This window comes from Tetrahymena thermophila (genome assembly GCF_000189635.1).
Source record: "Tetrahymena thermophila SB210 genomic scaffold scf_8254803, whole genome shotgun sequence".
Lineage (NCBI taxonomy): Eukaryota > Ciliophora > Oligohymenophorea > Hymenostomatida > Tetrahymenidae > Tetrahymena > Tetrahymena thermophila.
The window spans coordinates 504,454-526,052 of NW_002476559.1; the positions used below are offsets into that span (position 1 = coordinate 504,454).

General features: G+C 23.8%; 5 protein-coding genes across 5 annotated transcripts; 3 read left to right on the forward strand and 2 right to left on the reverse strand. All coding sequences in view use genetic code 6, as the record gives it.

The window, feature by feature from the left end:
• Positions 1-1,223: 1,223 nt before the first annotated feature.
• On the forward strand, positions 1,224-5,598 carry TTHERM_00006080 (chitin synthase; the record flags this gene model as incomplete). Its single annotated transcript, XM_001008089.2, has 9 exons — positions 1,224-1,543; positions 1,803-2,457; positions 2,520-3,097; positions 3,158-3,334; positions 3,430-3,876; positions 4,018-4,225; positions 4,297-4,356; positions 4,420-4,912; positions 4,976-5,598. 9 exons carry the CDS (start codon positions 1,224-1,226, stop codon positions 5,596-5,598), a joined length of 3,561 nt encoding a protein of 1,186 aa, XP_001008089.2.
• Positions 5,599-7,263: 1,665 nt separating this feature from the next.
• On the forward strand, positions 7,264-10,708 carry TTHERM_00006090 (hypothetical protein; the record flags this gene model as incomplete). Its single annotated transcript, XM_001008090.2, has 3 exons — positions 7,264-7,469; positions 7,528-9,029; positions 9,858-10,708. The coding sequence occupies exons 1-3, from the start codon at positions 7,351-7,353 to the stop codon at positions 10,706-10,708; spliced, it is 2,472 nt and encodes an 823-aa protein (XP_001008090.1). The 5' UTR covers positions 7,264-7,350.
• Positions 10,709-13,276: 2,568 nt separating this feature from the next.
• On the forward strand, positions 13,277-13,951 carry TTHERM_000006109 (transmembrane protein, putative; the record flags this gene model as incomplete). The annotated part of the gene is made up of 1 exon (XM_012795637.1): positions 13,277-13,951. One exon carries the CDS (start codon positions 13,277-13,279, stop codon positions 13,949-13,951), a length of 675 nt encoding a protein of 224 aa, XP_012651091.1.
• Positions 13,952-16,171: 2,220 nt separating this feature from the next.
• Positions 16,172-19,799, reverse strand: TTHERM_00006110 (hypothetical protein; the record flags this gene model as incomplete). Its single annotated transcript, XM_001008092.2, has 8 exons — positions 18,830-19,799; positions 18,395-18,699; positions 18,271-18,331; positions 18,069-18,205; positions 17,723-18,012; positions 17,305-17,662; positions 16,387-17,238; positions 16,172-16,324 (listed from the first exon to the last, which is right to left on the reverse strand). Exons 1-8 carry the CDS (start codon positions 19,716-19,718, stop codon positions 16,172-16,174), a joined length of 3,045 nt encoding a protein of 1,014 aa, XP_001008092.2. The 5' UTR covers positions 19,719-19,799.
• Positions 19,800-20,355: 556 nt separating this feature from the next.
• On the reverse strand, positions 20,356-21,454 carry TTHERM_00006120 (hypothetical protein; the record flags this gene model as incomplete). The annotated part of the gene is made up of 3 exons (XM_001008093.3): positions 20,356-20,571; positions 21,100-21,202; positions 21,366-21,454. 3 exons carry the CDS (start codon positions 21,452-21,454, stop codon positions 20,356-20,358), a joined length of 408 nt encoding a protein of 135 aa, XP_001008093.2.
• Positions 21,455-21,599: the final 145 nt, after the last annotated feature.

Consider the following 21,599-nt stretch of genomic DNA (forward strand, 5'->3'; position numbering starts at 1 on the left):
GGAAAAGTACGTTCATTCTTCAAGATTTTATCTTATCCATCTAAATCTCAAAACTTACCTACCTACCTACCTCTATTTGATTTTGCGAAACAAATATAAACACATCATACTTTTGCAATTTAATTCTTGAATGAATTCATAATAATTTTGAATAGCTAGCTTAAAATAGGTCAACATAAAATTTAAAAATGATTTTTAATTAAATTTTAATATTTTGCAAAGAAAGATATTATTTACGTAAATCACTTTTAAATTCTAAGAAATTATTGCGTTTTTGTTTAAAAAATATAATAGAAGATAGCTGAAAGATACAAATAATTAGATTAAATTAGTAGCTTTTTTAAATTAGAAATATTATTATTTGTTTTTCTTTTTGAATAAAATGGATCATTATTATAAAATATTACTTTTATCCTAAGATACTTTTTAAGTGATATAAATTATATTTTTATCCATCTTTTCGAAAAGAAGTTCTAATTAACTTCAAAAAAATGTTAAGAGCTTAATCTACCTCCTAAAAAAGAAATTAATAAATTTATCACTCAAAATCATGATCAGTTAATACGTATCTTTTTTTGATTTTTTTAATGATTTTTAAATTTTTTAGAGTTATTTGAATTACAGACAACGTAGTTTTTCACATATTATGCAAACAGAAAATTAATATTTTCTTAAAATTTTGATTGATATCTAAAAAACCATTTGAAAGATTTCTTAATTTCGCTGAGGCTAGTCTATTTTTAAATTACATTATGTATTTTTTTTCCTTTTTTTCAAAAGTCTACAAATTAGTAATAATAAAAATATAAATTGTTGTTTGTTTGATTTTAAGTATAATACGAGTATTATTTAAATATGTAGACTTTCGTCATTGCTAAGTGATTAGGAAGAAATAGTTTTGCTTGATAAAATGATATAAAATAGTATTTTTAAATTGTGGCTTTTTTGATTAATTGACACTATATGGAAGGAAGATAGTTTGTTTGTTTATTTATTTTATATTTTCCTTTCTTCAAAATATTTTTAAATTTGTAATTTGCTTGAAAATTTACCATTCGTTTTTATTAACATCTATTTGTTTGTCACATAGTCCAAACCAAAAACAAAAAAAAAGAGAATAATAAAATTTTAGGTCATATAAATTTGTAAATTAATTAATTTGATATTTATAAAATAATAAATTTAATTTCATATAAAAATAAATAAGTAGTAAAAAGTAAGATATGTAGATACCAGATCCTCAAAATATCATTCAAAATCCAAACCTAAATTTATTAATAAATCCTGATTTGGAGGGTGGATAAAATGAAATAAGAGTGATGTCTGTTGCACCAGACTTCATGATTCAAAGGGACGTTAACAATCTTCTTAAGCCTTTAAATGTTTTACTTACTACTTCTTTTGTAAATGGTAAACCAAGTAAGGTAAAACCGATTACAATATTCGATAGATTTGAAGAACCTGAGCTTTAAACAAGAATAGAAAATGATAAGGAAATATTTTACTACAAAGAGTTCGATGAAAAAAACGGCTACAAACCTAAGTAAAACAATATTTATTTTATTATCAAAAGCAAGCATCTAAAATGATTAATAAATATCTATCTATCTATCAATCAATCAGTTTATTTATTTATTCTTTATATTTTAAATTATACATTCAAAAAAAAAAATGAATTTTAATTAAAGAGTTTATTATAGATAACAAACAAACAGACAATCAATCAATTTTTTGTTTTTTTCAAGATTTGAAAATAAATAAATAATTCTTATAAAGTCACCAAATATTTAAATTTAATATAGGATTAAGTTAATTGATGATTACACAAACTAGCCATATGTAAGGAGAAATTTGCGTAACTTTGAGAACAATGATGGATTGGGGTATTTGTACTCTAAATACAAGCGCATAGATCTAAAACACAGAGAATAAAATTTAAAAATAGAAACAATATAGATGCTAATCTGTGTCACAATGTACGGCGAACCAAAAGATTTCTTAGTGAATACTCTAAGAGGAATACATGCAAACTTATAGCATTTTGAAAAAATGGGAATTTCAAGTAAATAAATAGTTGTAGTCATTTTTTAAGATGGTATCATGAAAATGAAAGAGGAAATGGTGGATTACTTTTCTGAACTAGACATCTTACAAAATAGAGAGTTAGCGCTTGTAAGAAGAAGATAAATTATTAAACAGCAAATTGATTTTTTAAAGAGAGAGAAAAAGTAATCAGTCTTAGACCACAACGATGGACTTCCAAACACAATTCCTAAATAAATAGCCCTTCTTTATTAAGATTTTATTAAATTTAAAGGCTAGAAAGGAGATTTGCCTACTTTTTCAGTTTTTAAACACTTGAATGCTAAAAAGTTATCTTCACACCTATGGTTTTTTGAAGGCTTTTGTCGTTAATTCTAGCCTAAATATTGTGCTTTAGTTGATGTTGGAACAATAGTATTTTATTTATTAATTGTTTCTTTTTATTTTATTTAGATTTATTTTTATTTTATATACAGCCTGATCAACTTGGTCTAGTTAATATGTTTAAGGCTCTTGAAGCAGATATCAGTATTGGTGGTGTATGCGGATTTATGGGTTTAAAATCTCCTAAAGAAAATGAATAAGACGAATCATAGAGATAATAATTAAATAATAAGATAGATAATTTAAAAAACGAGCTAAAATAAGATCATCCATGGATAAAAGAAGATGAACAAAAAGAATCAGATCAAAAAAAGGCAAACGAATTATTAAGGGAATAATAGACAACACATGAGAATAAATTTATAGCTTCAAATGTATAGTAAGTTGAATAGGCTTCAAAAAGAGAAAAAGAAGTTGACTGCAATTTAATGATTATATTCAATGTTTTCTTCCTAATTGGACTATTAATTTCAGCTATTTATAACGGCTGTTTATACATTATAAATAAATTATTTTAGCTAATTGCTTATATATTCAGATTCTTTTTAAATCTTGCATCTCTTCCTCAAGCTTAGAATTATGAATATACCACTGCACATATGATAGATAAGAATTTCGAATCTTGCTTAGGTTTCTTACATGTCCTGCCAGGTGCTTGGTCTGCTTATAGGTAATATTGATTCATCACTTACCATTTTTAAGCTAAGTAGATATTTTAATTAATAAATAGATACAAAGCCTTGAATCTTACTAAGGAGCATAGAGAAAACCTTATCTAAAAGAGATATCTCAAATAAATTTTAAATAAAAATTTATTATCAAATACGATTCAAGAGCTTAACATGTTTTTGGCTGAAGATAGAATTTTGTGTTTAGGTATTTTTTGCCAAGTAGAATCAAGTTACAAGTAATTTATTTGCTTTCTTTCTTTCTTTTCTTATTTGGCTATTTTAATTAATTTGTTTTTTATTAAATTAATTATTTATTATTAAATAAAAATAGATTGAAGTTTATTCCTGATGCTAAGGCATTCACTGACCCAGTAGACACATTTGAGGACTTTTTAAATTAAAGAAGAAGATGGATCAATAGTTCTTGGTTTGCTTTGGAATATGTACTTTAGAATTATGAATATCATATAGAAGAGAGTAGCCACTCATTCATAATGAAGAATTTTATTTTCCCAATGAATATGTTATTTGCTAAAATTGGAAAATTTAACACTTATTTCATTCCTGCCTTTTATTTATTTGTTGCCATATTGTGTAGTTTCTAATTTTTGAAACCAACTACAACAATTGCCTACAAGTAAATCAATAATTTAGCTTAATTCTAAGATAACTCTAATATCTCCTGCCACTAAAATGATGATGATAATTTGAATATATGCTCAAATACTTTTACTGGAAATACTTGCTATATCCAATGTAATAACTATTAAGTACCAAAGTAAAATAAATTAAATTTTTAACATATAATTTCTTCTTTTTTCAATTTATTTAAAGAAAAAGAAAGAAAGAAATTCATTTTTAATCTAATTTCTAGAATCATTTTAATTTACAATTTTTTATAAATTAATAAATAAATAAGTATCTTCTTTGCTTTTCTTAATTTTATACCTGCTATTTTTGTAGTGCTAATAATCATGATTTTATTTGCCAGTTTGACATTTAAGCCAAAGGTTGTAGAAATCACCCCTAAAGAAGAAGATGAATACAATTAACTAAATAAAATGAAACAAGATGGATAGCCATTTAACACTTAATAGAAAAAGAGAAATAAAGAGCTATAAAATAAAGTAAATAAATAAATAATTAATTAAATAGGTATCAAATATTTATTTATTAATTAATTAAAAACAAAAAATAGTATTCTTAGAAATTCTAGAATGAAGTCTTCAAAACATTAGCCTCATTAATATCATTAATAGTAAGAAATTAATTTTTAAAATAATTTATTTTAAGCTAACAAATTTTATGAATAAATGAATAGAGCTGCTTTATATTTATCATAGTTATGGCTACTATCATCTTAAATCTACTTGATTAAACTTATTTGATTCATATTGGAGTTTAAAAATTAAGTTCAGGCTTTAAAATATATATGTTAACTATGATTGGTCTTAACTATGGTAGCTTCGCTATTAGTTTAGTTATTCACTTTTTCTTTTAACCTTTCATTGCTTGGAATATATTTATCTCCTTCATGTCATATTGGATATATTCACCAATTTACAATCACATCTTATTGATATTTTCTTTCTGTAACATTGATGACGTCACTTGGGGAACTAAGGGACTTACAGATAGTAAATAAAATGAAAAATAAAAGAGTGAAAAGATCAAATTTGTAGGCAGCTGGATATTTTGGAATGCATTCTTGTTAACCGTTTTGTTAACAGCTAACTCTATCTCATCAAATACACCTTATGTTATCATGATTTTAGGAGGATTTGGCACAATTTACTCCTTTATAAAAACTTTCCGTAATAATTATCAAATTCTACTTAAATAATTTTTTTATATTTATTTATTTAATACAAAAACAGTTGGCATACTTCATTATCTTAAATACTTCTTAATAGATAATATATTTATTTGCTGTAAATTAAGAAAGAACAGAAGTATTTATAGTTCAATTACTGACTAAATTAATCATTTCTTTGACAATGCTAGAAGATAATAGATCATATCTAGTTACCACCCTGTACAACAAGTTGAAGATTATTTAGAAAATAGTAGAGTAAATTAACTAGATTTAAGTGACTCTTTATAAAACTTAGATAGGAATGACACCTAGTATAACATCAATTAAGTTCCTTCCTTAAATAATATATAAAGTAGTTCCTAATAAGAAAGTGATAATCTCCTTTTCAATTAATAAAAATAAAAGAATGCCACAACACTAGAACCAATTATCGAATAAGATGACCATCATAAAGAAATGGAAATACCTTCGCATAAAAAGAATATGTTCATATAATCAAAAGAAATAAACATAGAAATGGATTAAATTGGATTAAATAAATTATAAAGCGGTAGTGCTGGTGGTTAATTATAATATTAATTATCAAACGAATATTTAAATTCACCATAATAAAATAAAGATACTGATGAAAAGAAAAATATATAAATTCCATAATAGAGTATTGTAAAATCAAGTAAAAAATGATTCATTAATTGATTATAAAGACATTTATGATCAATTCTTAAGCAAACTATTAAAATCTGACATTAAATTAAATGAATGTTAGTTAGTTAGTTCATTCAATTTTATTTTTTAAATTAACTTTAATTATTAATTAATTTCTGATGTGTAAATAAATATTCTTTTAATATTTTATTCATATTAATCTTCTGCTACTTACCTTGATATTTATCTTCTACCTTTTGATTTATTTATTTATTATCTTAGCTTCAAAAAACTAACTTACCAAAGAATAAAATACCAACTACAAAATTATTTTTGAGTATTTTTTATTAATTAATTTTTATACATTGACGGTTTTAATTGGAAATAAATTATATTTAAACGATTTCAATATTATATACTATAAATTAAAAATGATATTTTATATTAGAATACAATCTATAATTAATTATTTTATTTATTTATTTATTTATTTATTTTATCCTTTAATTTAGATTGTTAAAAATGGAGTTAGGAAAAGATAAACTAAACTAAAATTATTTTAAAATTATTCCTTTAGAACTATGAAATCAATTTAAAAATAAGATGGTATTAAAGAATAAATTCATATTGATTAAATTACAATTATCAAAGATAATCTTAAGCTATTTTTAAAAATAATAAATCATTTTAAAGTTTATTCCTTTAAAGAATGTATAATTTCTATGGTTAAATAATACAAAATTTAACAGTTTTAATATTTTTTATTCAAACGGTTTAAAATATTAATTTTAATTAATTTATACTGCTTAAGATTATATACTTATAACAACAATATATTGTAAATACTGTTAATTCTTATTAAATTAAAATAGAAAATATAAGTCAAAGCAAATTTAATTTCTTGGATGTAAGACAAAAAGAATTTGATAAAATTAAAATGTGAATTAATTGTTAATCTAAATACACGCTAGTAAACTGATATAGTATAAATTAAGCTAGCTAGATAGATACATAGATAAATAAATAAATATTCATCAGACTTGAAAAAAATCTATCTATTGAAAATATATAAAAAATATAAAATGTTTAATATAATTACAGTATTTACTAAATATTTGCTATTTCTATTGTTATTAGAAATTAATTTAATAAAAATAATCTTACTTTATTTATTTTATAGTAAATCTACCTTAAAGTTAATAAATGATATATATTATTATTTTTGTAAAATTCATATTCAAACAAACTAAAAATTTTCTAATCAATTTTATTTTTTTAAAAAAGATTCTTATAAATTAATTAAAAAAAGATTTTTATTTAAAGTAGATTTTTTTAGAATAAATTTTAAAATTTGGGAATTTGTTTTTATAATTTTAATCCATTCTAGCTTTTATTATTTTTTATGTTTTTGAGTAGCATGAGCTTTGCAGAATTATTTATACATTCATGTACTTGTTTGTTTGCTTGCTTTGAATCTTAAAATCAAAATAGAATTTTAATCAATAAATAGATAGAATAAAATGCATTTCCCAGCAAAAAATGTATTCATATTTTAATGAATTTATGGCGAAATAGAAAATGATAAATATTTATTTATATTTTGCTTGCTTTCTTTGATGGACGGACTTAATGGAATTTTACTTTAGCTATTGATATTTGTTTGATAAAAAGATTAATAAATATTATTTATTATTGCAATAAAAACTGAAACTTGGAAATTCTGTAACAAATAAATAAATAAATCAATCAATCAATCAATTAATATCAATAAAAATCAATAGTTAAAGCAAAATGTCTGATACTGAAAACCAACCCGAAGATTAGCAATTATATGAATAAGAAGAGCAGGATGATGATGAAGGTGTAGTTATAGAAAATCATTCAGCTCAGAACTCTTCCCAGCATTAAAAGTATTTTCATCACATAAAAATTGACCAGATTAATTGAGTTTTGTTTTAAAAATAATAGCAATTCTTAAGAAGAAAATAGGCGCTACCAAGAACATCTTGAAGAAAAAGATGAAGAGAATAATATAGAAGATTTTATTCCTGATATTGATTAAAATGAAGAATAAGAAGAGAAAGTTGTTAGAGCTTAGAATTAACCCGTGAAATCTCTTACTTCTTTCGGTAGTTAAAAGTTGAAGCAATAAGCAAGCAATCCAAGTTAAAACGATTAAGCCAAAGAAGTTTAAAGATAACCTAGTGCTTAAGAGGAGATGCAAAGCAGTTAGCAACAAGGGATATAGCAAAGCTAGCAAATTTAGAGATAAACATCCAACCATTAACAGAAATTATAGGAAGAATAGTAAAATTACTAACAATAGTAATAAAAGCAATAGATTTAAAGATCTTAGTCATAGTAAGACTAAATATTGTTCTCTTAATTTTTGAATGAAATTTTAGATTAATACAGAACTGTTTAACGCGCTTTTAAAGCTATTGACAGACACAATAAAGGATTTATTGAATTGAATGACTTAGCAATCGAGATAGCTGCACGTTTCGGAATTGAAAATGAATCTTAATAAAAGGAAATTTTTGTAAAACTTGGTCATGGCAACTCTCGTATAAACCGCGAGCTATTTGAAGAGGCATTCCATGACATTGTTTAAGATAGATAGATTCAGTAGCAACAGTTATTTTCATCTATGAATGTTGTTACATAGAGCTATGATCCTACACATTCTCCTTTCAAGGACAAGCAAGAAAGAGAAGAAATTATAAATATTTTTGCTAGCAATAAGAATGTGAATTTAGATGAAGCAAATAAAGTAGAGCACTTTACTGAAGACAGTATGTATGCTCCAGTAATTCGTCGTCTTCGTTAGCAACCAAATTTTAATGAATTTGTTCGTTCCTATAATAACCTTTAATTCCCTAAGCTTAATTAATAAAAACAAAAAGGAGAAGTTTCATATTAGCCTTTTTCATAGTTGCACTCTCTTCCATTTAATGCAAACGCCGCATCTATTTCACAGCAACAATTTTTAATGAGACATGAATTATTCTAAAATACTTCTTCATCTCGCAATTACAGAGGAGCTTAGAGTCTCTTAGATGAATACAGACAGTCTGCCCCACAAAATTAAAATTTTGCTCAAAACAGCGGAAGTCCCCTAAGATAGCTAAAAATCTCTACTCATACATTCTCTCCAAACAGGTATTATAAGATTTTAGATAGTCCTAAAGAGTTTGCCTTTGAAAGAAAGTTTAACAGCAACAACAATAATTATCAAACTTTAGGGTAAGCCCCTCAAAACCCATAGATTAGAGTAAATCCTGGCGGTAGACGCTTCTTGAGTCCTCAATATGCACGTAGACCCAACTAAACATTCTTAGGATTTGAATTTGGAACATAAAACTATTAATCCTAACTATTTGGAAACTAAATGAAATAGAGTTAAGGAAATTTCATGTATAAACCAAAAAGAAATAATTTGAGCAACTCGAAGTTATTCGCTTCATAAGGTAATTTATAATAGAAAATACAAACAAACCAAATAAAATTACAAACAAAAAATTTAGAAATATTCTTAATAATTGCATATTCAATTTTTGCAAAATCTTATTTCTTTAATCTAGAAAATAACAATCAATAATTTTCCAGCTAAACAAACAAAAAGCAAAGAACAAAAGAAAGAAAGATCAGCGAAAATAAAATTTATTGCAAAATAAACAAAATTTTTTGAAATAAATAAATAGATAAATAAGATAGATAGATCAATAAATCTATTCAATATTCTTTAGCTTTTATTTATCAAGCAAATCAATTTTATTTTTTTTAATAAAAATATTATCCTGTTCTGATAAAAATAAACAAAAAGAAATAATTTAATCATTCGAATCTTAAATCTGATTGAACCACCATTTTAAGCTGACAAATTTTTAAAACCTATAAACTATTTAGAATAAAAAAGTATTTAAAAAAACGAGATGAAAAAAGAAACAAAAAATTCATTAAAAAATTAATTTAGTATTAAGCACTTTTATTTATGAGATTTAAATAAAAAAAATAAACAAATTAAAAATCAAACAAACTATTTTAAATTTTCAAATTTCATTTAAATTGAGAATTAGAAAAATTCTAAATAAGTTTAAAAGTATATTTTGAGAAAAAATCTAGTTGATTTGAAATTTAATAAAATAAAATATTAAATATATCATCAAAAATAAATAAATAAATAATGAGAAATTAATTAAGTTTTTTATTAGCTTATTACACAATTTAACTTTGATTATTTTTGTTATAAAAAAAATATTTTTTTAATATATTTGTTTAATAAAATAAATTTATAGAAATCAATTTAAATAAAGACACAGATTTCCTTCATAGAAGTACTTATCTAGCTTCTCCCAAACAATCAGCATAAACTTATGGAAGCGGAAATCCTCTCTTCTAGAGCTTGAGTTTTGGAGGCAATATGCAATAATATAATAATAACATATTTAGCGGAATAGATAACCCCTTAAATCAGAATGCTATGTCTTAGAGTGCTTATGCAGGATAAAGGATTGATTTGAGATTATCACCAAACTAAAATCGTTTAGGCAAGCTAAAAAGAAATGTTAACTTGGGATTGGAAAACATTTCATAATTAAATAGACAAAATAGACTTGATGTTCCAAGCAATTTGAATTAGACAACCAGTTTTAATAGTGCTCCTAGAAATATTAAAGATCAACTTAATTAATATCTTTCATAATTAGGCTCAAGTAATTACAGTATCAATACTAAGGCCTAACCCTCTCCATAACGTTACAGACCTAACAATTCTAAAAACTCCAAAACAACAGCTGCTTATCCTCTTGATGACGAAACTGATAGATTTGGTGACATATTATCTCGTCTTGGAGGCACAGGATAAGGAAGATCCAATAATAGATCTCTAGAGAGAAGAAGAAATAATAGAAATTTTAATCTTGACATATTGGGAGGAACAATGAGCGGAGGAGCTAATGCTAGTCCTTTCAAAAAATCCTAAAGTCCTACACAATTTAATTTATCTCCTTCAGGTCCAAAAGGTGGTGTTGTTGGTTAAATGTAGCGTGTTAAACAAATTTAAGCTTCCCTCAGAGCTTTACCTAACAAGTAAAAAGTGAAATTCTCAAGACCTTCTAATTCTAAAAATAATAATTACTACAATTGAAATAAATGATTGATTGATAATTTAACTAACTAACAACCAAACCAACAAACTAACTAACTAACTATTTTTGTAAAGAATAAATAGTCTAGTAAGTTTTTAAAATAACCAATAAATTTACTTATATATTTTCCCAAATAATTATAGAAATTCAGTAATATTTTTTAAATTTAATTTATTTACAGTGTGTTTTGATTAATTCTATTTTGTTCAGACTTATTTCCTTTAAATTTAGAGAAAATATTTTTACAATAAAAATTGTATGCTTTTTACTCAATCAAATCTGTGATGAAAATAATAAATTGAAATTAAAAATTTTATATTAATAAAATAATCTAAAACTTAAAAATAAATTGCTAAATATCAAAAATAGAAGTATAATAAAAATCAAAATTGTAAAAATAAAGTAAATAATTTTATAATTATTTCGTTTTCATACCAATTACAAAACTTTTTATGAATTGTATTTAAACAAATGCTAGTTATGTTTACATCTTCAAATATTATAAATTTAATTCATTATTTTCGAGAATAAAATTTGTCAAAATAAAGTTAATGAAAATAAATAAATAAATCTTTTTATTAACATTAATTACAAAAATAATTTTTATCTGTTTAAATATATTCATTCTTTTTATGCTTATTTATCTCATAAATTATAAATTTAATTATATTCAAAAACAAAAACTGTCAAAATATATAATCATATCTTATTATTTACTTCATTTTTGAATAAAAATTAATTTTTATAGGTTTAAGTATATTCTTTTTAACTAATATATCTTTATAAATAAAACAAAAATATATTTAATTATTATTCCAAAAACAAATATTATTAATATAAGATATTATATTTTTTTATTTACTTCATTTTCATTTCAATAAATAAAATACTTTTTTATCTATTCAAAGATATTCATGCTTGTTATAATTATACTTCCATTTTATTATTTTTAATAACAAAAATTGTCAAAATAAAGATAATAATAATAAATTATATATTTTATTTATTTGATTTTCATTTAAAATTCAAAACAGCTTTTATTAATTCTATTAGATAAATTAGGTTTTTAGTTGAGCAAGATAAATGATTGAAAAAACATATAGAAATTGTAATAAAATTAAAAAAATATATAACTGAATGAAAGTAAAATGTTTAAGTAATTGATTTTAAAAGATATAATAAATATTTAGGAAAATTACTGATTAATATTTAGGAAATAAACTTAATTTAATAATTTATTTATTTATTTATAAAAATCCTTAAAAATTTAAAATAAACTAATTTAGTTGAGTTATTCTTCCAATCAACTAGACAGGCAATTAGTTGATTAGGCATTTATTTAGGTATTCATTTTATGAATTAAGGTATGTATTTATTTATTTATTATAAAATTTATTAGCAGGAAAATTTGTAGATTTAAATTAATTTTCATTTTTGTATATTCTAAAATTTGGATTTAAGACCGATTACTTTATTTATATATCAATTTTAAAATTCTTCAGGGCTTTCCATATCTTCTTTTTCAAGAGAGTCAATAGCCTACTCAAACTCAATAAATGTATTGAATTCCTGCAAATTAAATATGCGGGATATCTTTTTAAATACTCTATTGGCGATAGTGCATTCTAGCAATTTGTCGCTTAAGACACTTACTGCATCTATCTTATGCTATACGTTAAGCATTTGGCATATTTATTATTCAAATTAATCATTTTATGAACTCTTCAAATGCATGTACTCTTCCATGATCTATTTTAGCCATTTCCAACTTTACTTTAGGGTAGGTAAATTATTTCCGTTTGGATTGTTTTTAGCAAAGAAATCTTTAGGATGACATGCTACTACCATTTGGATTATACAGTCAGTGAATTTGGTTAGGTTTTTATTTATATCTTTCATTTCTGCAATTATTCTAGGAAGAGTTTCTATTTATTCATGCCTCAAAATACCACATATCTCCCAGACCACTCTCTTCTCATTTAAATCTTTCTCTGAACTATTTCTGCTGATTGGCTAGTTTTGAATATAAGGTAACTTCTTATTCTATAAATTAAATTCGCTTGTATTATAAGTGTTATTAAGTTAGTTCTATAAGTAACTATTTTGAATTGGATCATTCATAAAATTGTAATTATTTTCATTATTATTGCTGTTAATAGAAACACCTTGATAATTTAAAATATTTGGTGTGGACATAGCATTTGGCTATTTTGACAAGGTATTTTTTACTGTATTTTAATTGTTAATTTAATTTTAATATACATTAAAATTAGGATTTTGTATACTGTTTTGATTAATACTATTGAAATTGTTGGCATTTGGGAACATTTGTTGATATTACTTTAATTTATTTTTAAGCTCTTAGATTTGAATATGGCTCTTATAGTGTATGTCTTGAATTTTCAGGTTTAGCTTAGACTCATATTCTTTATTTAAATCAAACTTAAGTTGCTCAAATTTACGGGAAGTCTCTGATCCTCTTTGCTCCAAAAGGTTATTGAGTTCATCGATCTTTTATGATGAAGAGTCTTTTTCTTATAATAAAATCTTGATATCCTCAAGTTGCTATGAATTTATCTTGCTTAATTCCTCATTTTCTTGTCTCAGTATTTCGAGTTTATAGTTTAGCTCGTGAACTTTAGATTGATAGTCGTAGTTTTCTGATTGGAGCTTATGACTTTGCATTAATTTTCTGTTTTACAGTGAAAGAATTTCGATTTCGTTAGTCATTCTATACTTTAGATCTTTTTAATCTTGCACTATTCTATGACTCTCTTAGATTAAGCTGCGATTTTCTTCATTTAAAATTTTATTGTCCTTACGCAGTTTGTCAATAATCTCATTAAGATTATCGACTTACCTGTAGAGTTCATCTTCAATAGGATTTAATTTAGATATTTATTCGTTATTTTTCTTATCATAAAATCTCCTTTTAATGTCCTCCACTTCTTTATCGTGGCTATACTTTAAAGCGCTGTATATTTCAATATCATCCTAAGCATTATTTTTAACATCATTTTCTATATTAGCTCTCTTTCTTTCAGGAACACTTATTTCCATATTTTCTTATTGCAACTCGTATTGTTGCTCTTCCTACTCATAATAAACTTATTATTCTTCTTATTCTTTTTAATTATCTTAAATATCGCAAATTTAAATTTAAGAAGTTGAATTTTGATTGCTTTGTAGAGAGTCACGAACTTACTATCTTAAACCTACATTTTCTTTTTTTAAATTAATGACATGATCTTATTGTTTTTCTAGTGCTTGCTAAAGTTGCACAGTAAAGTTCTTCATTTATTCTAGCATCTAGTCTTTCTCTTTAAGTTTTTCTTGATATTCCTAATACTTCTAATCAGAGTTAAGATCATAATTTTCAGACTGTTTCTTAATTTATTTGTTGTTATTTAATAAATTTGGCTATAACTATCTATCATAATCCTAATCTTAATCATTATCTACTCCTACTTTATTGCTCAGCTTTCGATTAAAATTCTTGTTTTATTCAAAGTTATTTTGATATGGTTCCCCTTCATCTTGTCTTTTCCTTCCTCCAAAGTCTTAATTTTAAATATTTCTTTCTTACTTCTAAAAAGGATTGTCTGAAAACTGCATATTTTATTGTTTTTGAGCTGGTTAATAAGGAACATATTTTATTGACTAAACAGGCTTGACATTATCAATAACGTTTTATTGCTGTTATTGTTCTAGAACAGCAAGAGAATCATTACTTCTTTTTTAAAGCAACCTGTGTTTTTGTTAATAAGAATTATAATTTTAAAGTCCGCTATTTGTGCTTTCTTTTAAGTTTTTATCAGGAGAACTTCCTTTAGAATAATCGTAAGATTAATCTTTACTGTCGAGAAACTGTTGATTACCTTCTTCAATAATTAGCTCCTCTAAATTGCATTCTTTGATTTAGCTTATTTAAACATCTTCATTTTGATTTTCTATATCTTCAAATGATTTTCTATCGTAACTTCTTTATCCTTTTCCTTACTGTACTTAATTGCGAAATTCGTCTCCAAATTAAGGCAATTCTTGCTAATCAGGTGAAACCATTTATTTTTAATTTCTATTATAATTGCTATTCTATCTACTCCTAGGTTCTCCTTAGTTTATTTATTCTTTTACTAATTGCTACTACTACTACTACTACTGCAAAAGATTTACTTATTCTTCAATTGAGCCCTGACCACTGTTTCTACTTTACTATCTTAATGGTCTTTATTGTTATTGTTTGAAAACCTCATCAACAACCTCTATGTTATCAAACTGCTACTGCTGACCCTCAAATTCAGTGTCTTCTGCTTGCTCATTTTGAGTTTGGCTAATTAATTCGTCAGGTTAGTATGTCAAATTATCATCTCCTTCATAAGAAATTTAAACTTCCTTTTCAGGAGAGGGACTTAACTAATTATATAAATCGAGCTAGTTGTTTTAATTTCGTATCAACTAATCTTTAAAGTAAGAATCTGCTTCCAACTACTACTGCTACTATTAAAGTAAGTTGTGTGAATTTTATCTTAAATATTACTACTGTAGATTGTTATCATTATTCAAAATTTCCTTGTAATCTGAAGGATTTTCCTCTTAATGCTAAGATATTTCATCCCTACTTCCCTTACTCCTAATTCTTCTGTCGAATTAATCCATTTCAATATAATTAGTTTGTGAACTAGCTAGCTGATAGATAAAATTAACCTCTCTTTCTAATTCTTACTTAAAAATAATTGTTTAAATTTTTTTTAGTTATTAAATTATAAGAAGCTTTTTTTATTGACTGTATTTATTAATGTAATACTTAAGATTTTAGAACTAAGCAATCTACTTAAAAAGCAATTAACTCAGCACAAGATAAATTGATTCAATATGCTAAAGCAATAGTAATTAAATCAATAAGTTTTAAGTTCATTAATTGATAAATGACCAAATAAATTAATAAAACACAAAAAACTTTTAAATTCAAAATACAACACAGAAAATTGGATTTAAATCCAAGCATAAATTTTAAAGAAATATATTTATTTATTAATTTATTTATTCATTCATTCATCCATTCATTTTTTATTTATTTATATATTTTTAGTGTTTTTTATTTAGATGGATCTTTTAAATGATCAGCATAATTTTCAATTTATTTATTAATGAATTTTTTCTGTTTGGGAAATTTGAATTTCTATTTTAAACCAAATATTTATTGGTGATAAATTTTATGTTTTTTTTTGTATTTTTTTGCAAAAATATTTTTAAATTCAAAAAAAGACAACAGTAAATAAATGTTCCACCAAATATTTTAACAGTAATTAACTTTAAAGATTTTATTTTAAAATAAAATAAATTTTAATAATTTTAATAAATAATTAATATAAAATTGAACTCTATTTTATTATAAATTAAAGGAAAAATAAAATATTTTAAGACTAAATAAAATTTGTTTGTTTGTTTGAATAAATTTTCATTCATTTCAAGGCATGGAGGTTTCTCAGCTAGTTTTTAACATTAGAAATCTCTTATGAATATTGTCGTATCCTCTCTTCGAGTTCCTGCTTTTAAATTATTATCAAACTGCTTTTTCTTTTGCTTTCTTCGAGTTTCAATAGCTCACTTTCAGCCTAGATTATTTAAATGATTTAATTTGAATAAATTTTACAAAAATTAAATTTATTTTTGTTACTAATTTCTTTTTCTATAACAACTGATTAAGTAGCAAGTCAAGATCTTTTATTCTTTGTGTATTACTTACATATGCATTTTCGTTTACAGATGTTACTCCGATAGGAATATATTATGGCTAGTTTTATAGTTTTTATTTTTCTTCTTCAATATCTTGATAAAAGAGGTAATCATGATTATGATTAGGAGGAATGTTTTGCTTGATATTTTTTGGAGGTGGAGAACTAAATCTATTATTATCTACCTGCTGATTCTAATTTTGTTTATACTAGTTTAAACTTTCTTAATTATGCTACTATTACTTAGAAATTTATTGTTGATTATGACTGTTACTTTCACTTTTATTGCTAGCATAATTTTAAATATTATGATGGGGATGATGCTAATTAGGATTTATATTTTAGTTTTAGCTATAATAGTTACTATTTTATTAATAAGATTATCTTAGCTATTAGCTAGCATATTATTAGTTATGTTCATCAGTATTTCTAGATCTTTAATGTTACTCATGGTGCTATTCTGATTATTTTACTGTTTTTTCATTTTTATCTACTCTACCGTGACTACCTCCATGTATTTATTTAACAGTATTTTAATTTACTGCATATTAAGTCATTAATTCTAATTGCTTTTGCTAAAAGTCTCTCTCTAATTTATGCTATTTTTCTAACATCTAATGTTCTAATAATCTCTATTAATATTCTAACTCACTCTCGTTACGATACTTAGGTGGACTTTGCTATTTAATTGTCTTAGTAACATTTTAAGAAGGCTTCTAAGAATTAAATTGTTTATTTAATTTTTCTGCCTCTTCCAAACGCACTGATAAATAATCATTTCTTTCCTACTATAGCTATTAATTTATTTATTTATTTGTTTATGTGGTAAATTTATATAATTTGAAAAGTAAATTATTTACTTCAAGTTGCTATGAAGTTGCTATCAAATTACTCTTGAGTTCACTTATTTCTAGCTGCAGCTTTTCAATTGTGGTATTGTGATGTTTGTTAGAGACGTAATTAGTTTGCTATTAACTTTATTCTATCTTTTAGTTGTAAATTTGATTCTAGTGAATTACAACTTGATTGTCTGATTTTTCAAGTTTCTGCTTTAAAATTTGTATCTCACTGAATAAACGGAGATTATCTTAGTTGTAATTTTACAACTTTGCTTGCAGCTGTTTATTTTCACTGATTAGATAATTGAATTCAGCTACTTATTCATTTTTTTATCTTTATATGTCATCTTGAGCTTATTTTGATTTACTTAAATTGATACTATTTTCAATAAATAAATAAAAAATCATTTTTAGAAATTCTATTTTTATTAAAATTTACTTTAAATTTTATATTTCAATCCTGTAACTCTCAGATGTAGCTAAAAGTTTACGAATTTCTTCGCTCTTAGAAGAAATTACTGAATTTTTTTCTTATATTTAATTTTATTGATCTTTAATGATTTGTTCTTAATCCCTTACTTGCTACTCGTATTAATTAGAATTATTCATTTCTTAAAGCAACCTAGTTCTTAAATTTTCTAAATCTTGTCTTAAATTATAATTCTTGTTTTATTCTTCCTAGAGTTAAATACTTTTTTATTACATGACCTCACTTTACTGCATACTTTACTATTTATTTAATTTATTAATTTATAAAATGTTTGTGCTTGTTTGTCAAAAATTACTCCTTAATTTTCAAATGTGGGACTTTTAAGAGGAGAGCTAAAAGTATTCATCATCACTTGCTACTGCTATTAAGAAGAGTTAATTTGAAAATCCTAAATTTGCTTCTCGTATTCACTAATAGCCTAGCTTGCTTATTCTAAATAAATTACATTTTATATTTATTACGATAAAACCCTAAGCTTTAAAATAAATTTTATTTACATAACTAGAATTATAAATTCTCTATGGTCAACTTTAGCTATGAGTTTTCTTGTCTGTATTACTAAAAAATAAAATTATTTTTATTTGGATTGCTAAAAAAATAAGTAAATAAATAAATAAATACTCTATTTCTGTTCATTTCAACCATAAGCTTATTATTTGATTCAAATAGTTTCATTTTTAGGATATAGAGCTCATTGCCTTGTAAATTTTGATCTAAAACTGTAGCAATCACCTTAGGATCTACAAAGCTTGTGCTATTTTATAGTGAAGGTAGATTATTATTGGTCTACAAAGGCAAAATAGAATAGCTATCATTCAAACTTTCTCCATTAAGATATTTCTAGTAATACTTTGAGTGTTTTATCAATTCTATATTACCTGGAGAGTCTAGTAAATGCTTTTTTTGATATTCAGCATGTTCATCATCTGTTATTTATTTCATAAGATACTCATAAAATTTGTTGAAAAATATATTCAAAAAATAAGCAGTTTCAAAGATATGAATGGAATCTTTTAAATATAACATGCGAATTTGTTAAATTGATTAATAAATTACATGGATTGTTTTAATTTACTGAAACATTTGCTTGAGAAGTTTCTAGCTAACTCTCATCTTGCTTGATCTATCTAACTAATGATTTGGAATGATCATCCATTATATTGCTTACATTATCTAATTAGCTAGTTAAGCTTTCACTGGCATTCTTTATATGCTTAGCTTTGTCAGAGTTTTTCTAATTTGATTTAATATTCTTCTGTTAGCCATCGAAATAATGTTTCTATGGACGATTCTAATTCTAGTCAGAAGACTCATCTAATTGATAATTTGATTCGCTTTCTTAATACTATTACAATCCAGCATTTCTTGGTGAAGTTTTGTATTCAATAAATTATTAAGGTTAATTATATCTCTTCTACTAAATGTTTTATTTATATTCCTAATTTTTTTCTTAACTCATTTGCTTGTACTATTATTAATATTGCTCATCATTATCTAGTTCATCATATTATTTTTTATGTCCATCATTTATTATCTATTCATCATAATGGTCCTCTTCTGTTTGCTCTCTAATATGACTTTCTTGAATTTAATATTGTTTAAAATTAGCTTTTTAAGGTTGCTCATGCTAAATTTAATTTTAAATTTCCTGCATTTTGCCTTAATAATTTATAACAGCCTAATTAATTCCTTCCATTTATTATCTGGCACTGTTTTATAAGTTATAAGCTTAGTCTTCATTATTATCATCATCACCTTATTCGTGCTCTCCTTATTCATCGTACTCTTCATCATGGTGGTCATTCTCATCAATATCCTATTGTTGCTACTCATTCTAATCGTGATAGTATTCATCGTTTATCTCTATGGGACCAATTTCTTGATTGTCTTGCATATAATCTTGATTAACTAAAATATTTTCTTGATGGTTTGGATTGTTGCTCATTATAAATAATTTAAATTAAGATGCAAAAATTTGACTGATTCTTTTCTAAGATTTGTCAATTTGTGATAAATTTTATTGTTTGCTTAAAAAAAATTATAATTAATTACGCTTATATTGTAAAAAAACAAACAATTAATATTAAGCATTAAATAAATTAAACAAGTTAACTTGCTGATTTCAAATAAACTAGATCTAAATTAGATTTATTTATTTATTTATTAATTTAAGTTAATATTCAAAATTAATTAGTTATTTATTTTAAAAAATAAAAACTAAATATTTTAAAATAAAACAATAAAAATAAATAGCTTTTTTGTGTAAATTTTATAAAAATAAATTTTATTTATTTGTTCTAAAATACATAGAAGCAATTCAGTTTAAATTATTTTAAAAGATTGTTTAATTAATTAATTTTGTAAAACTTTGTATATTTTTTAATTGAAATAGTTGCAAATGAGTAGCATTACAGCAGCAAGTAACATGAAATTTAACAGTGAAAATTATTTGCCATTAAGCTTCATATAGTTAATATGAAAGAGTTTATTTAAAAGTAACTAAAATACTTTAGCTATTTGAGTAATAAGCTTAAAATATTTTGGTTCTTTGGAATTATTTAGTTACTATAAAGCTATTTTAATCAGTTCCATAAAACAAGAGGAGAAGTAGTTTCAACAAATTCTCCCTTTTTGGATTTTTCGATGTGCTCCTTTTCAAGTTGAATAAACTTGGCTTGTTAATCTCTAAGGAAAATTTCAGGTCTGTAAATCAATCTGAAGGGTCTACCAATATTAGCAAAAGATAAAGTAACCTTATCAGTAGGGTGGATATTAGACCATACTCCGTTGACAGCACCCTGTACAATTTTTTTAATAAAATATGAGTTATGAAATCTCATCTAAATAAGATATTAAATATATTCATTCGAAAGTTCTTTTGGTTTTATTCTAACAATATTTTTATCATAGAATCAATCAAATACTTTCTTATATAAAATAGTATTTGTTTGTTTCTACTAAATAATAGAAATAAATACTTTATCAGTAATATTTATAAATTAAATCACTGAATCTAAATCAAACCATTGACAATGAATTATTTTCTTAAATTAAGCTAAAATATTAATATCATCTAATTCTATTTTTATTTATTTTGGTTTGATATCAATACTTATTATATATAATCAACCATTAAAGCAATTCTGTTGTTTAATAATTCATTTTGCAAAATATTCTCCTTTGATAGAATTGCTAAATATAACTTTATTCCCTATTGCTAAATCCTTAAAACTTTTCCTTAAATTCTTCATATGTTCATCCATTAATTATAATAGGATACAATAAATCTAATTAATTAATATTTTTATAATTTTTTAGCTTTTTACCTTAGCAAGATACCAAGCGGGGTAGGTAAATAATAAAGCAGGAATAACCCATGAAGCCTTAATATGTCTCAAGGTTCTGCTTCTTTGCTTAGCGTCTTATAAGCTTAAAAAGTTAAAATAAGATTTAAAATAGAATTTATAAAAACAAAAGAATAGCTTAATTAATTGAGAAATTAATATTTGCAATGTGGTATTTTATAAAAGTAAAAAAATGATGCTTTCCAAAGGTTATAAATTTTTTAGAATCAAATTTCATAAATATTTACAGAGCGTAGTTGATGACTTTTTGAACAGATTCTTGAGGAGTCAAGTTCTTTCTATTTGATAATAGAACATTTTCAAATTAGTGAGTCATTTTATAACAATTTGCCTTTGCTTCTATTTATTACTTGATAAATACTAAGATTTGAATTATATATCTAAAAATTATCAAGTAAGAAATGCATCAATAAAACAAGCTTTTATTTTTTTCTCCTTTTAAGATTGATTCTTTTCAATAT